This window comes from Camelina sativa, chromosome 13, assembly GCF_030686135.1.
Source record: "Camelina sativa cultivar CO46 ecotype springtype chromosome 13, ASM3068613v1".
NCBI lineage: Eukaryota > Viridiplantae > Streptophyta > Magnoliopsida > Brassicales > Brassicaceae > Camelina > Camelina sativa.
In genome coordinates this window covers 824,557-840,139 of record NC_141892.1, presented here as the reverse complement: position 1 = coordinate 840,139, position 15,583 = coordinate 824,557, and the positions used below count along the sequence as shown (strand labels likewise).

The window sequence follows — 15,583 nt, the reverse complement described above, 5'->3', positions numbered from 1 at the left end:
TGTCGTGGGACTAATTATAAATTTACATACTAACAATACGTAGTATTTATTATGAAAAAAATTTATTATTAAGAAAAGTTAAAATAGTTAATTATTTTCAAATTATTAAAAAACATTTTAGGGTTCCTTCACACACAAAAGCTAATAGAGGCTAATCCGTTGAAGCTGAAGCACCTTCCCCACGTATGTATGGGATCCAACACTAAAACCCGATATATATGTTACATAATTTAACAACACCGCCTTCACTTGAGCGCCACAGAGACCTCATTGTTGTTGTGAGAAAGCGTTAGAGCGATTTGAAACTGCTCTTCAAATCTTCATCTATCAGTGTAACTCCCCAGCCGTACAACCAACGTCTCTAATGTGATCGTGTTTGCCAGCAAAAGTTCCATGAAACGAAACCATGAGTTTCGGCTCAGGAACTTTAGAATCCCACGAGGTCGGAAAGACCACATGATCTGGTGATCTCCAGCCTTGATCCGGATTCAAATTCTTAAAGTCCACGAAGCTGTCACATTTATCCTACAAACAAACCAGAATAAGATTTTCATCCTTGAAAACTAACACCCTTTTAAAGACTGTCCATATCTCAATCTTCTATGTAATTAATATATTCAGCTCATATATAGATTAACCAAAGAAAGGAAGAGTACATGGCACTTTTGTGTTGTTTGTTTGTTTTGTAATATATATGAAGGATAATAAAAGAGAGTTCATGGGAAAAATACCAGTACGGTGCTGAACTGCATTGTGTAAATTGTTATCTTCTTTACTTGAGGCGAGTTTTGTACCAGTCTTATTATACCAGGAACCACAGGTCGCAATATCATTGTTTCAAGAGTCAGAGTTTTGACCTTGAGCGTCGGTAAAGGAACGCCATTGAGCTTGGATTTAGATAAAATCTAACAATCAAAAGGTTGACACAAAAGTATAAGAAGATAGTGAATATGAAAAACACAGACCATCAACCAAATATTTATTGCGTAACCAACTAATTGCATCTTTTAAGTTAAGTGAGTCCGCAACATAGAGTGTTGGCAACATTACCCGGAGAAACTCAACCCCAAGAGTAAGGTTATCTACGTTCTGCAACTTGTCTAGCATTGCTTGCACTATGGCTAGCATCGATGGCTAGCATCGAGGGCTCAGGTTCATGATAAGAGATACTAGATAAGAGATAGTTAACTGAAGAGTCTACGTTAGCTTCAATTAAAGACGAGACATCAAGTAAAGTGCATTGTGCTCTCAATCTCAGATAATGTATATGCGGTGCCACGATCTTCGTTGGTTCTCGAACAGAGGAGCAGCAATCTAAATCCAATCTTCTCAGGAGACGCGATTCACTCAGATCAAGAAACTTAACTGAACCATAGTTCTGCAGTCTCAAGCTTTCCAGGATTGGACAACCAGACAGGATCTTAGGAAAGGTTTCATCAGAGAGTCTACAAGAGCTCAAAGACAAGTACTTTAGCGAAGTCCAAGACACGTTGTAACTGGGAATCAAATCAACAGCAGGTCTCGAGTTGATGATCAAGAGTTGCTGAACAGAGGAATTGTTGTAGAAGAAATCTGGAAACTTGTAATCGCCAACACGAGAATCACGAAACTCCAGAGTTAGATTCACAGCGCCGTGGGAGATGGCGAACCCGATCCATCTATCAACAAAGTGAATCCTGTTTTTGAGCAAGCTTGTGACAAGATGGAAACTTGTGATATTGGTGGCCGTGTAGTTGTTTAGGGTTTCGTTTATCGATTCAGGGGAGATTCTAAGCTGATCAAAGTAGAGATAAGGTGACTTAGACCAAACATGCCTCCATCATTTGGACAAAACAGAGGTTCTGATGGCGATGTTGGTGGGAACTAAGGAGAGGATACGGTGGAGGATGTCTTCGGGTAGAGAGCTGATTGAGTCTACACCGTCGACTGAATCACTTGCTCGCTCGATCTTGATGGGATGACTGAAACGGTGGCTAGTGGATCCTATAGCGGCGTTGGCGAGGTCCTCTTCTCCAAAATTGTCTTCCATGGCCATCAGATTTTTTTTTTTTTTTTTTCTTTTGTAAAGACTAATTATTTATTTTTGTTTCTCAACAAAAAGGACTAATTATTTATTTATTGATTTTAAATGAGTAATTAAAGAAAATAAATTAAAAAATTTAATAAATTTAAAATATTTAGAATTTGGGATTTTGATTTAAGAATTAATTTCTGAATTTTTTTTAATGATATTCTAAAATACAATTAATCTGACTTACACATTCAGTATACTACAAATGTGGTGTGAGATTCAAGTCGAATACATGATAATGATACATATTTAACAATGGTTTTTGCTTGATCAAACAATTAAGACATTATCGTTGCGGGAAAGTATTGGCTACCTACTTGATATAGCTTCGCTTGATCAATATGGAGACATCATTATTGTTGTGAGAAAGTGTTGTAGCCATTGCAAGAAGCTCTTCAAAACCTGATGCATCAAGGTAACCTACCAAGAGTACAACCATCGTTTCTAGACTTTTTGTACTTTCCAGTAAACGTTCCATGAACAAAGTCACGAGGTTGGACTCTGCGTGTTTACCCACCAACATTGAAATGGTCTCAAGAGAGCCCGGGAAGACTGAGTCTTTCGATCTCCAGCATTGATGCTGATTCAAGCTATGTACACGTAAGTACGCGTTGAGATGCAATTCCTGTCGAACAGACAAAGAAAAAAAGACTTCATCATGCAAACTAAAAAAGCATCCAAAAAGAATGTCAATATCTTACTTTTCAAAAACTCAGCTCTACATTAGCACAAAAAAAAAGTGAGGGACATGGTTCTTGGACAAAATTACTACTCTGTCATAAGTTACTATGATCAGACAGACATATGAAGGAGACTAAAAGAGGTTGCATTGTAAAGATACCGATATGCTGCTGCATTTCACAGTGTGAATTGTTAGCTTTCTTAATCCAGATGTGTTCCGTAGCAGCTCTGTTATACCAGGAATAACAGACCGTATAATCATCGTCTCAAGAGTCAAAGTTTTGACCTTGAGCGTCGGAAAAGGTACACCACAGAGCGCAGCAAGAGATAACATCTGTAAGGCATATAAAAATAGTTGACTACCAAAAGACAACTTCATCAAAAGAAATGACCAAAGCACAACAAGACGAGAGCCATTGCTCAAATACTTGGACTATGATGTTCATGCTTTCAAAATATCTACTCTAAAGAAAGACATCTCACTTTAAAGAACGATAGTTTAGTGCAAGCCTGATCAACCAATATCTGCCTATGCAAACCAACTGACTCTAAAAGAGAATGCAAAAAATGGGTAACACACCTGAAGAAAGGTACCCCCGATGGTAAGCTTCTCAACGTTTTGCAACATTTTCTAGCATCTTTACCACATTATCTTGAAGAAACTCAGCCGTAAGGGTTCCAAGATCGCAAAAGTAAATGTTCAAGTCAGCTTCCGTTAAAGAAGAGACATCCACTAAACGGCACGGTAACCGAGAGTGTCTCAGCCTCAGATAATGGAGATGTGGCGCCACAATCATCGTTGGACCCATAAACCAATCGCTGCGGTCCATCTCCAATCTTCTTAGACGCGGTGACTGACTCAGATCAAGACACCTGAACTCATCACAATACAGCAACTCCAAGCTCTCGAGAAGTGGAGAGCCAGACAGAATCTTAAGAAAGGATTCATCAGAGAGTGTGCAAAAGCTCAAAGACAAGTTCTTTAGAGATGTCCAAGACACTGCGCATCTGGGAACCAAATCAACAGCTCCAGAGTTTACAAAGAGCTGCTTCACAGATGAATTGGCGTAGAAGAAATCAGGAAACTTGTAATCCCTAACACAAGAATCACGGAACTCAAACGAAAGCTTCTCCGCGTCGCGAGAAATGGCGAATTCGATCCAGCCGTTAATGGGTTGAACCCTGTTGTGCAAGCTTGTACGGAGATGAAAAGCCGTGATCTTGGGAGCCGAGAAGCTAGTTAGGGTTTTGTCGATCGAATTAGGGTTGGCTCTATGACAATCAATGGAGAGAGAAGGTGTCTCAGACCATACATACCTCCATCGTTTGGACAAGACAGAGGTTCTGATCGCGGACTTGGTCGAAACAGAGGAGAGGATATGGTGGAGAATCACGTCAGGTAAAGAGCTGACGTGAGTAATTTCTTACTCCTTTTCTAAATAAAAGGTTTTTGTGGGACTTTTGAGTAAATAGACCAAAAAAATATTTGTTTTAATGACGAGGAAAAGTCACTGAAGAAAAGGCTTATTGGTTACTACAAATTTGGACAAAGACACCGAAGGTCTGATGATCGCAGAGTTGGTCAGCTGAAATCGCCGATTATAACGTTTTGGCGGGGAATATTAAAAACATTAGTCGTCAAAGATAGAATATAAATACTAGTTGAGTTGTAGTGTATAAAGGAAATAACGATTTCGGGTGGCTTCGGATACAACTGGCTGACTTCTGTGAAAATTGAAGAGAAACAAAATCATAATTATTACCAAATTTTAAAAAGTTCAATTGATGTAGAAATAATAATAGTTACGTGTTAATCAAATCGTGTTTTTGATTAAGTAATGTACAACCTAATCAGTAATAATATATTACTGTAATATATTATTACTCAATTAAATACATAGACCGACGAATTACCAAAAGTTGTGAGAAAGACGACGGTCACAAAATCTATTAATCGATATATAATTATATATGATGAAAGAAAAAATAGAAGAAATTATTATTCAGTTTATTTGGAGTGACAATGCAAAGTTTCGATAGATTTAATTTTCCTACATGCAGAAATATCATGGGTTCAATATATAAGAAATTAATAGAGGCGGGGCAGTCCTACAATAATGTAACAAAATTGTATAGGTGGGACGTGGGAGTTGAACATCTCCTTTCTTATTTTCTTAAAAATGCATGTTAAACCATTTAACCGACGCAGTATTTGTTACTAGTTAGACTTAGACATTAACATTATGTACGTACGTACCTATCAAACAAAAGAAGAAAAAAAAATACTATAAGGTACGAGTAATATATAGAAGTTGTTTGATATATTTAATGCTGGTCTAGTAATACATTAATTAGATGTTCTTCTAAGGACAAAACGACATATCATAATTAATGTTTAATTTTGAAGCTAGTACGTAATTTGGTCGATGGAGGCATGAGTGACGACGATGCCATGTTACGTACCAAGAGATCGATCAGTGCCCTTTTTACGGATCGGATTTGAGCTTTAGTTCTTATTCTTTTCTTCAATGATTTTTATCAATTTATTTAGGAAATAAATACTTTATATTGATTCAAATATTCAATGATTTGACTACATATATCATAATGATTCAGTTTATCCTTTTTTTCCTGCAATATTTGATAGGTATATGTTTGGTCCTTGTCAAATTAAGCGCACATGAATTCTAAGGAAATGGAAGATATTTTTTGTCGACCTATTTCTGTATCGTCTAAAATGTGGATGCAAACAAACAAATATAGATGCATCAAATGAATACATAACCCAAAGACCACAACCACAATTGCTAGTTGGTTACTAACAGAGGTCAATACAGTCATTGCAGGTTGGATAGATTAAGATTACTTTTCTGCACCATGAAGTAACACTAACACCCAACTGCAAATCTTGACTCAGGTCTCAATAATACTACTTGTAGTCAATGATCATTAAATCTAAATATATTAACCTTTACGCAAACTGAGAGCAATAATTAATTTAAATTGGGTAACAATTAATGCAAGGTTGGTTTAAATTGGATCTGTATTTTTTACTTTTGTTGAGTTACATTTATAACATTAAAAGCACATCTCATACATACTTTTTAGCTAGATTTTTGCACAACTTTATTAGAAGTATAAAGTTCTTGTTTTGCAAATTGTATAAATTACCAAAGTTCCTATAAATATAAAGCACTAGCACGGTCTAAAGCCATTATCACAATTACAGCCAAAATGGAAACCAAAATCCCCAAGTCAAGGATAGCCGGAGTACAGAGCGTCATGCCGGTGGAAGTGACGCAACACCGGAAAGTTCGTTCCATATCCGTCGGAGATGCCGTCGGAGCTGGAATATTCCGGCGAACACTGAACATAGTTACGTATTACAAGGAAGCAGGTGATGTTAGTGGCGAGAAAGCGTGGTTAGTCGCCGGGTGGATTAAGGAGTCGTTAGGGAGAGCCTTGGCGGAGCAGCCGATGCTCTCCGGTAGGCTGCGGAGGAGGAAGACGGCGGCTGAGGATGGTTTTGAGGTCGTGCCCAACGACAGTGGCGTTAGGCTGTTGGAGGCTCAGTTTCCGGCGAGTTTGCCGGAGTTTCTTGAAATGGTGAAAAAAGACAAAAGCAGAGCTGAAGCAGAAACTGTCTTCTGGAAAGACATTGATGAAGATGAACCTCAGTACTCTCCATTGTTCTATGTTCAGGTTTTCTACAAATTAATTTATTTGTGTATTATACTTTATCAAATATTAAGGTCTAAGCAATGATTCTTATTATAAATAAATATTGAGATTTTCTTCCAATATTGTATTTGTTGTTGATAGGTGACTAATTTTGAGAGTGGTGGGTATTCAGTTGGGATAAGCTGCAGCATCCTGTTAGCGGATCTCCTCCTTGAGACAGATTTCTTGACCAAATGGGTTCAAATCCAAAGCTCTTTAGCCCATTCCCAGACCACAGCTGTCAAACCAATCTTCTACCTCCCTTCTCTCAAACAAAACTATAAGAAGTTCCTCACTGAATTTACGAGGTCAGCCTCTGTTCTCGACCGCGGTGAACCCGTTGTTCTTCGGGCCAAAACATGCCTGAAAATGTCATCAGCATGCATTGTGGCCCGCAAAAAAACGAGTGCGGATGTTTTCTTGTTCGTCAAGGAACTAGGTTATGGTACAGTATGTGATGGTATGAAGGTAGAGATACATCCATCAAGAGATGAAGCTATTAGCGATTGCGATTTGGTGGAGACAGATGATGGAGTAATTAATAAGAATTTAGCGTTTGGGGAAAGACTTGAAGTTACGGCATGTTGGGTTGGGTCCGTCTCCAAAGGGGTTGTGTTTGCTGTGCCATCTGCTTTTGGAGATCCCAAGTCGCTTGCCAAATTTATTGTTGCACTACCAAAAGAGTAACTCATTAATATCAGTGACATGAATTGTTTAACGTTTATCATAATGTTTTGCCGACTGCGTAATGTTATCAATGAAACTACTGCGGAAGGCTAACTACGATTCTTATACCGTGTGTCAGTGTGTGTGTGTGTGCGTGTGCGTGTGTACGTAATACAAAATATCTAATAATCTTAATTAGCTGCTTGATGATGGTAGTTCAGCCGGTTATTAAAAATGAAAATATCAACATACTTCGAACTAGAAATTTATTGGCTATTACGATTAGTACGATATGATTAGGTAGAACAATTTCCAATTAATGGATCTGAGGTTCATATACCTATAAAAGGAAAATACATCCTTTTTATTGGTTTAAATATCGACGTGACGTGTTGGAAATAAAGAAGTAACATTGTATGAAGAAGTAGATATGGGCAAGAAGACAATATCATTAATTATAATACCCCCCATTGACATTGCTACTACTCCTACTCCTACTAATGATCACATAAATAAGATTTCACCAAAGAAATCTCATAAAGAGACAAGAACAGGCTACAGCTTAATGAACGTGTGGAATATGAATGCATAGACTGAACCGGAGGATACATACATGGTCGGAAAAAACAGCCATGTGAACATCAGTTCCCTCTTTCATGTCTTCTTGGACATTATTATCTTTAGAGAAGAAATTTTTTTTTATTTTTTTGTCACCTAAAATTTGTTTCTCATTTTCCCCATACACACAAATTTCGAATTTTACAGTCTAATTTCTCAAATTAATATAAAAATAATATTAGAACCATTTTATGATTTTTTTTTATGTACAACTTTTCACATCAGTCCAAAAGAGAGTTTCTTTTTTTCCTCGTCCTACTTCGTCTACTTATTACTACTATTCTTTTGTACAAAATCCTAAAAAGAAGAAAACACTTAAAAGAAAAAGAACCATGTGAAAAAGAGAAGAAGAACTTCCTCTTGTTTCTTCTAACAATCCACTCTTCTCTTCTCTTCTCACAATCCCCCTACCGCTTCTGCTAACTTTTTTTACAAGAAACTAACTTAAGAGAGATGGAAGGAACCTTGACCTTCAGTAATGGCATACATCAGTTTCTCCTTCATCTTCTCCTGCAAACACACAGACACAAAAAAAAAACAGGAAAACACAACAGAGTGAGATCGATCCTGAGACCAGGTTTTGTCCAGAGAAAAACCGGCTTAAGAGAATGGTTAACAAAAGATGAAGAGAGATATCACTTTGGAAGAATAAGGTGGAAGCTTCAGATAATTGGCGCATGTCATCACACTAGGCAGGTCAGTCTCTGAAGAATCGCTACCATGCTGTTGCACAACAAAATAAACAGAGAAAAAGGCTGATGAGAAAAAAAGAGAGATTACAAAATGTGAGAAATAACACAGAGGAAGTTTTTAGTCACATCGGACCTTGCGGACAATTGTTAGTTTAGGATTGAGAGACGCTAAACCGCCATGAGGTAGCCGGGGAGATCCTGTTACGAATTGCAGAAACGCTCGTTGTTGCTCCTTGTCAAACTCATGCAGAATTTCCAATAACTGGAATACAGAACAAATTAGCCCTTCTAGTTTGATCCGGAAAAAGATTAACAAAATTCAGAAAGAAAAGTAGTTGAGATTTAAAAAACAAACATTTTCAACTGGTGGGCTGCTAGAAGTATATCCATGATCAAACTTGATGTGATCCAAGACTTCATTCATCTGCAAAGAAATTAGTCTTTTCAGCTGATGAAAAACCGTACTCAACACGTAACATCTAAACGTTAACCTACATTAAAGAGATCGCGTTCTCCACACAACATAGTTTCCAGCTCCTCTTCATCGAAAATCCGAAGATGTTCAATAGGGAAAACCTGAATTGAGCATGTATAGAAGGAATGATTAAATATTAAATCTATAGAATAGAATGTAGCTAAAGGAGAAGAAGAGTACGTACTTGATTAAATCCAGACCGAAATGCTTCAACCTGTTTTTGGATCCCACTATATACTGTGGCATTGACAATAGCCTTGATATATTCCTCGAGGTTATCCAAATTTACCTAGAAAGAGAAGGGACGTAGACATAATTCCACATATTCAAGGATCTTAAGAGAAAGATTTATTCACAAAACTAAAACACACTACGTACCATATCATTATCAGAATGGGGAGAGAGATCATAGTCCGTGTAGCCAGGCAACGCAAATTCAAGACAAAGGTCCTCAATCTTTGTTCCATGGAAACTTAAATCACACTTGGCTGCTCGAGAATTACCCTGTGCTTCTGCGAAAACCTTTCTCCTACGGGCCAGAGCTTGCAATTCCACCAGTGTTTTACAAAGTGCAGGGTCAACAAAGTGGATGTCAAATGAACTCAACTCCTAAAAGAAAACTTGTTCTGTAAGATTCTCAACCAAAATAGGAAAGAGATGTTGGAATGAGAAGAACCCAATTTACCTGTCCGAGGATTAGTTTATAGAAGGCTTTGGAAAAAGGAAGGTCTAAGACTCGTCCATCTTGTAGAGCCTTTGCTACCACTGTCCCCAGTAGAACAAATTTCTGCAGCACATCTGAAGAAGCAGCTGATGTACCTGACCAAGGGCGTGGAAAGAGTCCTGAAGGAGAGGCCAAAACCCCTGAGTGTTCGCTTGGCTTTCCAACCAAGGAACTACAATCACTCCTCCACATACCAAGTTCCGGATTTTGAAATGCCCTACTGACTAGCGTATAGAACTCCAGCGTTGGCCCAAGACCAGTTCCGACTTCTTCACTGTATTCAACCTCAATGACCACCTTCTGGTTGCCGTATAACTCCATCATTTTTGCAGCAGACTCTAGAATTTTTTCACGGCAAGCTAAGAACTTTTTACGCGGTAAACTGCCAGTTACTGGGCGCCCTTCACCATTTGAATTGTTAAGGTGCTGTGGGTGATGGTGGATTTTCTGTGAACCAAAGGCTGCAAGTCGGAAGTATTTTGACTTGACTTCAAAACTAAACAGAAATGGACATGAATCCATTAGATCATTAAACCATGGTGGCAGACCGCAGGTTGACACAGCAAAAGAATCACGAAGCTGCTGCTCTAACTTCTCTGTAAGCTTACTGCTAACAAATTCAGAATGTGCCACAGGACGAACAAGCACCATCAGATCATCCAAATTCTCCAGCCTACCTTCGCCAAAAGCAGTAATCCTCCCAAGAGAAATCAGGTGAAAAAGATATCTGTTCATGCCCTCCAGACTCTTAAGCAGGACCAATATGTCATAGGCAGGAGGACTTGACCCCTTGAGGCGCAAAGCTAGTCTATGCGAAAACAAGTAGGATAAGAACGAGCGATACTCGTCGTCTTCTATAGATTCGGGTGGAACCAGATTTTTACTAGAATCCCCAAGTTGTGCAGCCCTTTCATAAGTGATGTAGTGGGGTCCACTAAGCTTTGAGCCGTTGGTAGTTTCACTTTCTGATTTAAGTTTGTGCAAGAGAATAGCCTGGTATACAGTCAATGAGCGGTCTAGTTCAAGCCCTTCGAGACGAAACAAAAGTCTAGGCAGCGCATCCTCCTTTTCAGAGGAGGAAGCATTTTGTTGTTCTGAACCACTAGACAGCACTGGAAGCTGCATCTGATCTTCCACTTGAGATCCCTTGACAAAACAAAATTCCAGATACACAAAAGATGAATGTACTATAATAACCAAACAAGAAGCTTAAAGAGAAGGAAAGACACCTATGAAGAAAACTTCATCTCAACTTCTCAAGTAAACCAATAACCAATATACACCACCTAATGCTCATCTTGAAATCAAAGCCATTACAAACTTTCAGGTGCAAAGAATTCAGTTCTAGTACATTATTGCTTTTCCTGAACTTAAGTTGAATAAGTTTTAATCACTCCTAATCCAAAAGTTCTTGATGATAAAAAAAGAAATGTTGCATATGCTACTTCAATAAGACTAAAGATTAAAGGGAGTTTAGAAATTACCTGAAACTGAGGTGCATCAGAAGGTGCACTGTCAATCTCCATAGGACTTGAGCTTTCACCTTGACAAGATATTGAAGTTGACTGCAACTGAGAAGATTGGCATTCTATAGCTTGATCTTTTGCTTCCACAGACTCTACTGGTTCTAAATTCACTTTAGGCCACATGTATTGATTGACAGCATCGAAATAGCACAGTGGGTCAACAGTAACAAAGTCTTGGGAGTAATCACGCAAAGTCGTCTCCCCCTCTGCTTTCTGAAAACGAACTCTTAGGCATGGATAAGTTGTGCAACGCCCATTCGGAATAGCTGCAAATGAGTTCCTTTGCTTCAAGAATGGACTTAAGACGATTGGGAAGTTTTCCAGAGAAGATAACGAATTTTGGAGCTTCTCTATTAACACGGATGAAGTTGCCTCACCATCAGACCAAAGTAATTTTGTGAACACCTCAAATCTCTTACCAACAAACGCTAAAGTATCACATTCAGGATCCCCTTTGCTAAGTTTCCGTTGATAGAGTCCATTAGAGAGATAATCAGCCAGTGACTTTACAACTCCACTCTCTGTAAATTCAAAAGTGGACACAGATTCCCTTCCATTCAGCCTTTCCCTGATTTGGTTCCATATTGAGAAGAATTTCTCATCATGCAGGACATGAGCATCAATGGGTACAGTCATCAAAGCGCTAAGTGCTTCCGACAATACCTTGAGGTCTTGAAGGACATCTGTCAAGTCTTTCTCAGAGTTGAGTACCTCAGGTCCAAAGAAACTCTCCTTGATACGTGTTGCAAGAATGTTGACAGTATCAGTGTCAATCTTACATGTTTGCGAAGAGGATACTGATTTTCCAAAGGATTGGCACAAGCATTTCACAATCTCTTTCGTAGCAGGCTTTTGTGAAAGGTCAGATGATCCCTGAATGAAACCAGATACCGGATTTTGTTGCGCTCTATCAGAATTTAAAAGTGCTTCAATAGCGAAAAAAACACCTTCCTTAATAAAGGAATTCAAAAAAGTATCACTGTATTTCTCAAGAAGCACTTCTGCCAGCTGCAATGCTACTACAACCACATGATGATCCTTCCTCGACAAGATACCAGCCAAAACACTGCAGCATCATGAAATGCACTATTATTAGATAGAAAACATCAGGGTTAAAAAAGCTCTCAGAAAATATTACAAAACAAGTTACCTTGAAATGTTGGCGTTCTTAAGCAACTTGACAAGATCGCCCGACTTACTCAAGCAAGTCAGCTTGTGAATTGCTGATAGGCAACCATAAGAAACATATGCGGTAGCTCCAGAGTTTAGCACCTACAAAGAATTTAAAAGATTTATCATTACTGTAAGAGAGAAATAATCAGAGAATAAAATTGTATGTCGGAAATAACCTGAATCATAACAGGAACCATGTCAGTTCCAAATTGTTGCAAAAGATCAGGCTGATTGACAAGAAAACTTTCCTTTTCCAATGCCAGCTGATTATCCTCAACGGATGAAGCTGGAAGAAGCTCAATTACCAACTTCAAGACTTCATGCACCTGAATTATACGTTTGGTTTCAACCAACATTAATCCCAATATCACCGCATTCTTCAAAAAAAATGAGCTTACTAACATATACTCCATCCACTTAATGTTATTTGGCTACATGACTATTTTGCAAAGAAGACCCTCTGTTGGAGTACCAAAAATATAAAAGTGATCAATAATAAAACACAAACCTGATTGGAGGAGCATGCATTGATAACATGTGTAGAAGACACTGAATGAGAAATGTCATACGTAGACATGATTTCTTTTAATCTGTAGCCAATGTTAAGTTCATATAACGTTCTGAAAGCTAAAGTTGAACCAGAAGAAAGTTTTCTCAGCAATCCAATCACACCCTGCCAGCCAAAGTGAAAGTGCAAGATGTTATATTTATGCAATGAAAAGAAAGGACAAACAAATGGAGAAGAAAATCTCAGGTACATTGTAAACAGGTTGAGACAGGGTAGTGCGGCTATTCAAGTTTAAGAGATGTGCTGATTGATGAATTAGTCCATGCCGACATAGTTGATCCAACATTGCAGGTGACTCACTAACTTGATCTGCTATTTTTGTCAAGCAAATAGCCACATTCTCAACCAACTGCAAAAAGGACACATAAATACTATCAAATACTCGCAGAAATTCTTTTGATTCAGTGGGAAAAAGAAACAAAAGAAACAAATTCTGACCTGTCGATCTTCGTATTGAAGAATATTACATAATATAGGAACAGCATCCATGAAAGGCGAGGGAGACTCAGATGGAAGCTTCCTACATATATTGACCACAGTAGAAATTGCGACTCTCTGAAGCAAATGCGATGTTGAAACGGTAAGTCTTGTAAAGTCACCCATTTGACCTAAACCAAGTCACGACAATAGAAAAGCAAGAAATCTGACATAGCAAGGTTGTTTTTTGGGATGATTAACCTGTATACTTGTTGAGAAGAAATCGATAAAAGAAAGCACTGCCATAATTGCTCCAGCATTCAAGCAGGCTACTGGCTGATCTCGGGATATTTTCTCAAGCGCTTGCAAACACTAGAAAAGTCAATAGTTAGTATGACATACCAATGAAAACAAGCTTTTCTTCAGGTGTAAACAATAGGTTCATGTGGTGAATAAGTATAGCGTACCTGCTCAGCAACGTCCAAGTACTCGATAGTCAACAGTCTTTGACAAAGAGCAGGAATAGTCTCATGTCTTACAAGTAGTGCTACTGAAGGCGGATAAACATCACACAAGTAAGTAATAGCTCTAATGGCGAGCAGCATAATATCAGCATTGTTCTCATGCTTAGCTAAATTTACAAGCACCGGTGAGAGCTTGTCGGCCATTGTGTCGGACAGGGACTCTTCAGTACAAAATGACAAAACTTCGCATAACTCAGTAAGCCCGGATAAATGCCCTGAAGGATCGGTTTCTCCACTCAAAGTGGACAAAAGAGACTTCAATTTCCCTTGATCATCAGATGATCTACCTCTCTGATACTCCTCAAGCACCCTATGTCTGGAATCTTCCTCATCAGAATCGCAGGATCCATAGTCAGAATCCTCCTTATCTTGTTCTTCTTCATCTGATTCCTTATCTTGTTCTTCTTCATCTGATCGACTCGAAGGCGAAGCAGATGAAGAAGTATCCATATCGGCGTCAACCTGATCATGTCCTGGACTGGTGGCACCGTTATCTTGAGCCTGAACGGATGATCCAGATGTGCTTGGCCTGAAATCCTGTGAGTTACAAGCTCTCTTATCAGCAGGTAACTCTTCCACAACCTCCATTCGTTTCTGGCCTCTGTTCTCCATAACTTAAAAAATCTTTCAAATTAAATTATCTAATCTCAACCTGTCATCAAGCAAGCAAAAAAAAATCAAAGTTAAAGTCTTTTTCAATACCAACATATCTCTCCCACTTTAAACACAAACCACAAAGGAAGAAGAAGATAAGAAGGTACAACTAAAGAGGCAATCACTCAGTACACAAAATCAGTGGAAAATAAAACATCAAACAAAATTAGGGTTTTTTTTTAACTGCAATTCTTATCAAAACCAGTACTACTCATTAAAAAACTCCATGAATCAACACAAAACAAAGACGATTAATTTACACACTTAAAAGAAAAAAAGAAAAAAGAAAAAAACACACAGAGAGAGGGTTCACTAGCGAGACGAGAACAAACAAAAAGGAGAAACAGGAAAACAATTGATATAAACAATCGAACACAGATTCGAAACAGTAATCACGATCAACACAAAAAAAAAGGAAGAAGAAACAACGATCATGATCGCAGCAAAATCAAAGGAACTGGTTGGTAAAATCACACACACCTTCTCAAGATTCACCAGATTTTTGACCCAATCGTTTTTGATTGGTTAAATTCTCAGAGAGATTGAAGAAGAAGAAGAAGAAGAAGAAGAAGAAGGTGAGAATCTAGGGTTTTTTTTTCTTATAATCCTAGGGAAACTTATAATCATCTCAAGAGAGAAGAAGAAGAAATCACATAAGATTATATATATAACAATAATATCTCTCTCTCTCTCTATATGTATTTCCTTTTTTATTTTTATTTTTTATTTTTTTGCCTTTAGCTTATTTGCTAAGAGACTATGGTTTGTTAATTAGACAGACCTCTAATGTTTCAAGACTTTATCCTCTGCGGACCAGCACACTAAGAACTACGGAAGATTAGATCGTACGGTTTTAAAATTGGTATCGAGGAAGATCCAACGGATATAATTTTTTTGTATTTTTCCGATTTTAGGGATCAGAGTATTTAGCACCGCCTCATATGGGTTGTGTGTGACACGTGTCGTTATTAACAGTTTTAAACCATACAATTAAATCCTAAAAGCTTTTTGCTAGCTTACACAATTTAACTCATTTTTATGGTATTCATTATTAATAGCCTTAATTAGTCCCTT

The 15,583-nt window shown here is 38.1% G+C and overlaps 2 protein-coding genes and 2 pseudogenes across 4 annotated transcripts; 1 reads left to right on the top strand and 3 right to left on the bottom strand.

Moving 5' to 3' along the window:
* Positions 1-45: 45 nt before the first annotated feature.
* Positions 46-2,049, bottom strand: LOC104734307 (F-box/LRR-repeat protein 25-like; annotated as a pseudogene). The gene is made up of 3 exons (XR_015578738.1): positions 1,051-2,049; positions 732-905; positions 46-525 (listed from the first exon to the last, which is right to left on the bottom strand). The product of XR_015578738.1 is annotated as an F-box/LRR-repeat protein 25-like (transcript).
* A 147-nt stretch (positions 2,050-2,196) lies between these two features.
* Positions 2,197-5,206, bottom strand: LOC104734306 (F-box/LRR-repeat protein At5g02910-like; annotated as a pseudogene). Its single transcript, XR_015578553.1, has 4 exons — positions 5,167-5,206; positions 3,333-4,175; positions 2,913-3,086; positions 2,197-2,696 (listed from the first exon to the last, which is right to left on the bottom strand). The product of XR_015578553.1 is annotated as an F-box/LRR-repeat protein At5g02910-like (transcript).
* A 607-nt stretch (positions 5,207-5,813) lies between these two features.
* Positions 5,814-7,264, top strand: LOC104734305 (hydroxycinnamoyl-CoA:5-hydroxyanthranilate N-hydroxycinnamoyltransferase HHT1-like). Its single transcript, XM_010453852.3, has 2 exons — positions 5,814-6,454; positions 6,575-7,264. Exons 1-2 carry the CDS (start codon positions 5,987-5,989, stop codon positions 7,157-7,159), a joined length of 1,053 nt encoding a protein of 350 aa, XP_010452154.2. The 5' UTR covers positions 5,814-5,986; the 3' UTR covers positions 7,160-7,264.
* Positions 7,265-7,908: 644 nt separating this feature from the next.
* LOC104734304 (E3 ubiquitin-protein ligase UPL4) lies at positions 7,909-15,278 on the bottom strand. Its single transcript, XM_010453849.3, has 17 exons — positions 14,990-15,278; positions 13,799-14,507; positions 13,593-13,703; positions 13,353-13,469; positions 13,105-13,263; positions 12,855-13,019; positions 12,523-12,672; positions 12,324-12,445; positions 11,132-12,239; positions 9,609-10,793; positions 9,302-9,532; positions 9,108-9,212; positions 8,944-9,024; positions 8,804-8,872; positions 8,582-8,710; positions 8,396-8,479; positions 7,909-8,266 (listed from the first exon to the last, which is right to left on the bottom strand). Exons 2-17 carry the CDS (start codon positions 14,465-14,467, stop codon positions 8,201-8,203), a joined length of 4,551 nt encoding a protein of 1,516 aa, XP_010452151.2. The 5' UTR covers positions 14,468-14,507; positions 14,990-15,278; the 3' UTR covers positions 7,909-8,200.
* Between the last annotated feature and the right edge of the window lie 305 nt (positions 15,279-15,583).

Coding starts and splice junctions, on each gene's coding strand:
- LOC104734305 (XM_010453852.3), top strand. CDS start 5,987: ATGGAAACCAAAATCCCCAAGTCAAGGATAGCCGGAGTACAGAGCGTC. Junction 6,455..6,574: donor CTCCATTGTTCTATGTTCAG/GTTTTCTACAAA, acceptor TGTTGTTGATAG/GTGACTAATTTTGAGAGTGG.
- LOC104734304 (XM_010453849.3), bottom strand. CDS start 14,467: ATGGAGAACAGAGGCCAGAAACGAATGGAGGTTGTGGAAGAGTTACCT. Junction 13,264..13,352: donor TTCAATACGAAGATCGACAG/GTCAGAATTTGT, acceptor TCCTTTTTGCAG/TTGGTTGAGAATGTGGCTAT. Junction 12,240..12,323: donor AAGAACGCCAACATTTCAAG/GTAACTTGTTTT, acceptor ATGATGCTGCAG/TGTTTTGGCTGGTATCTTGT.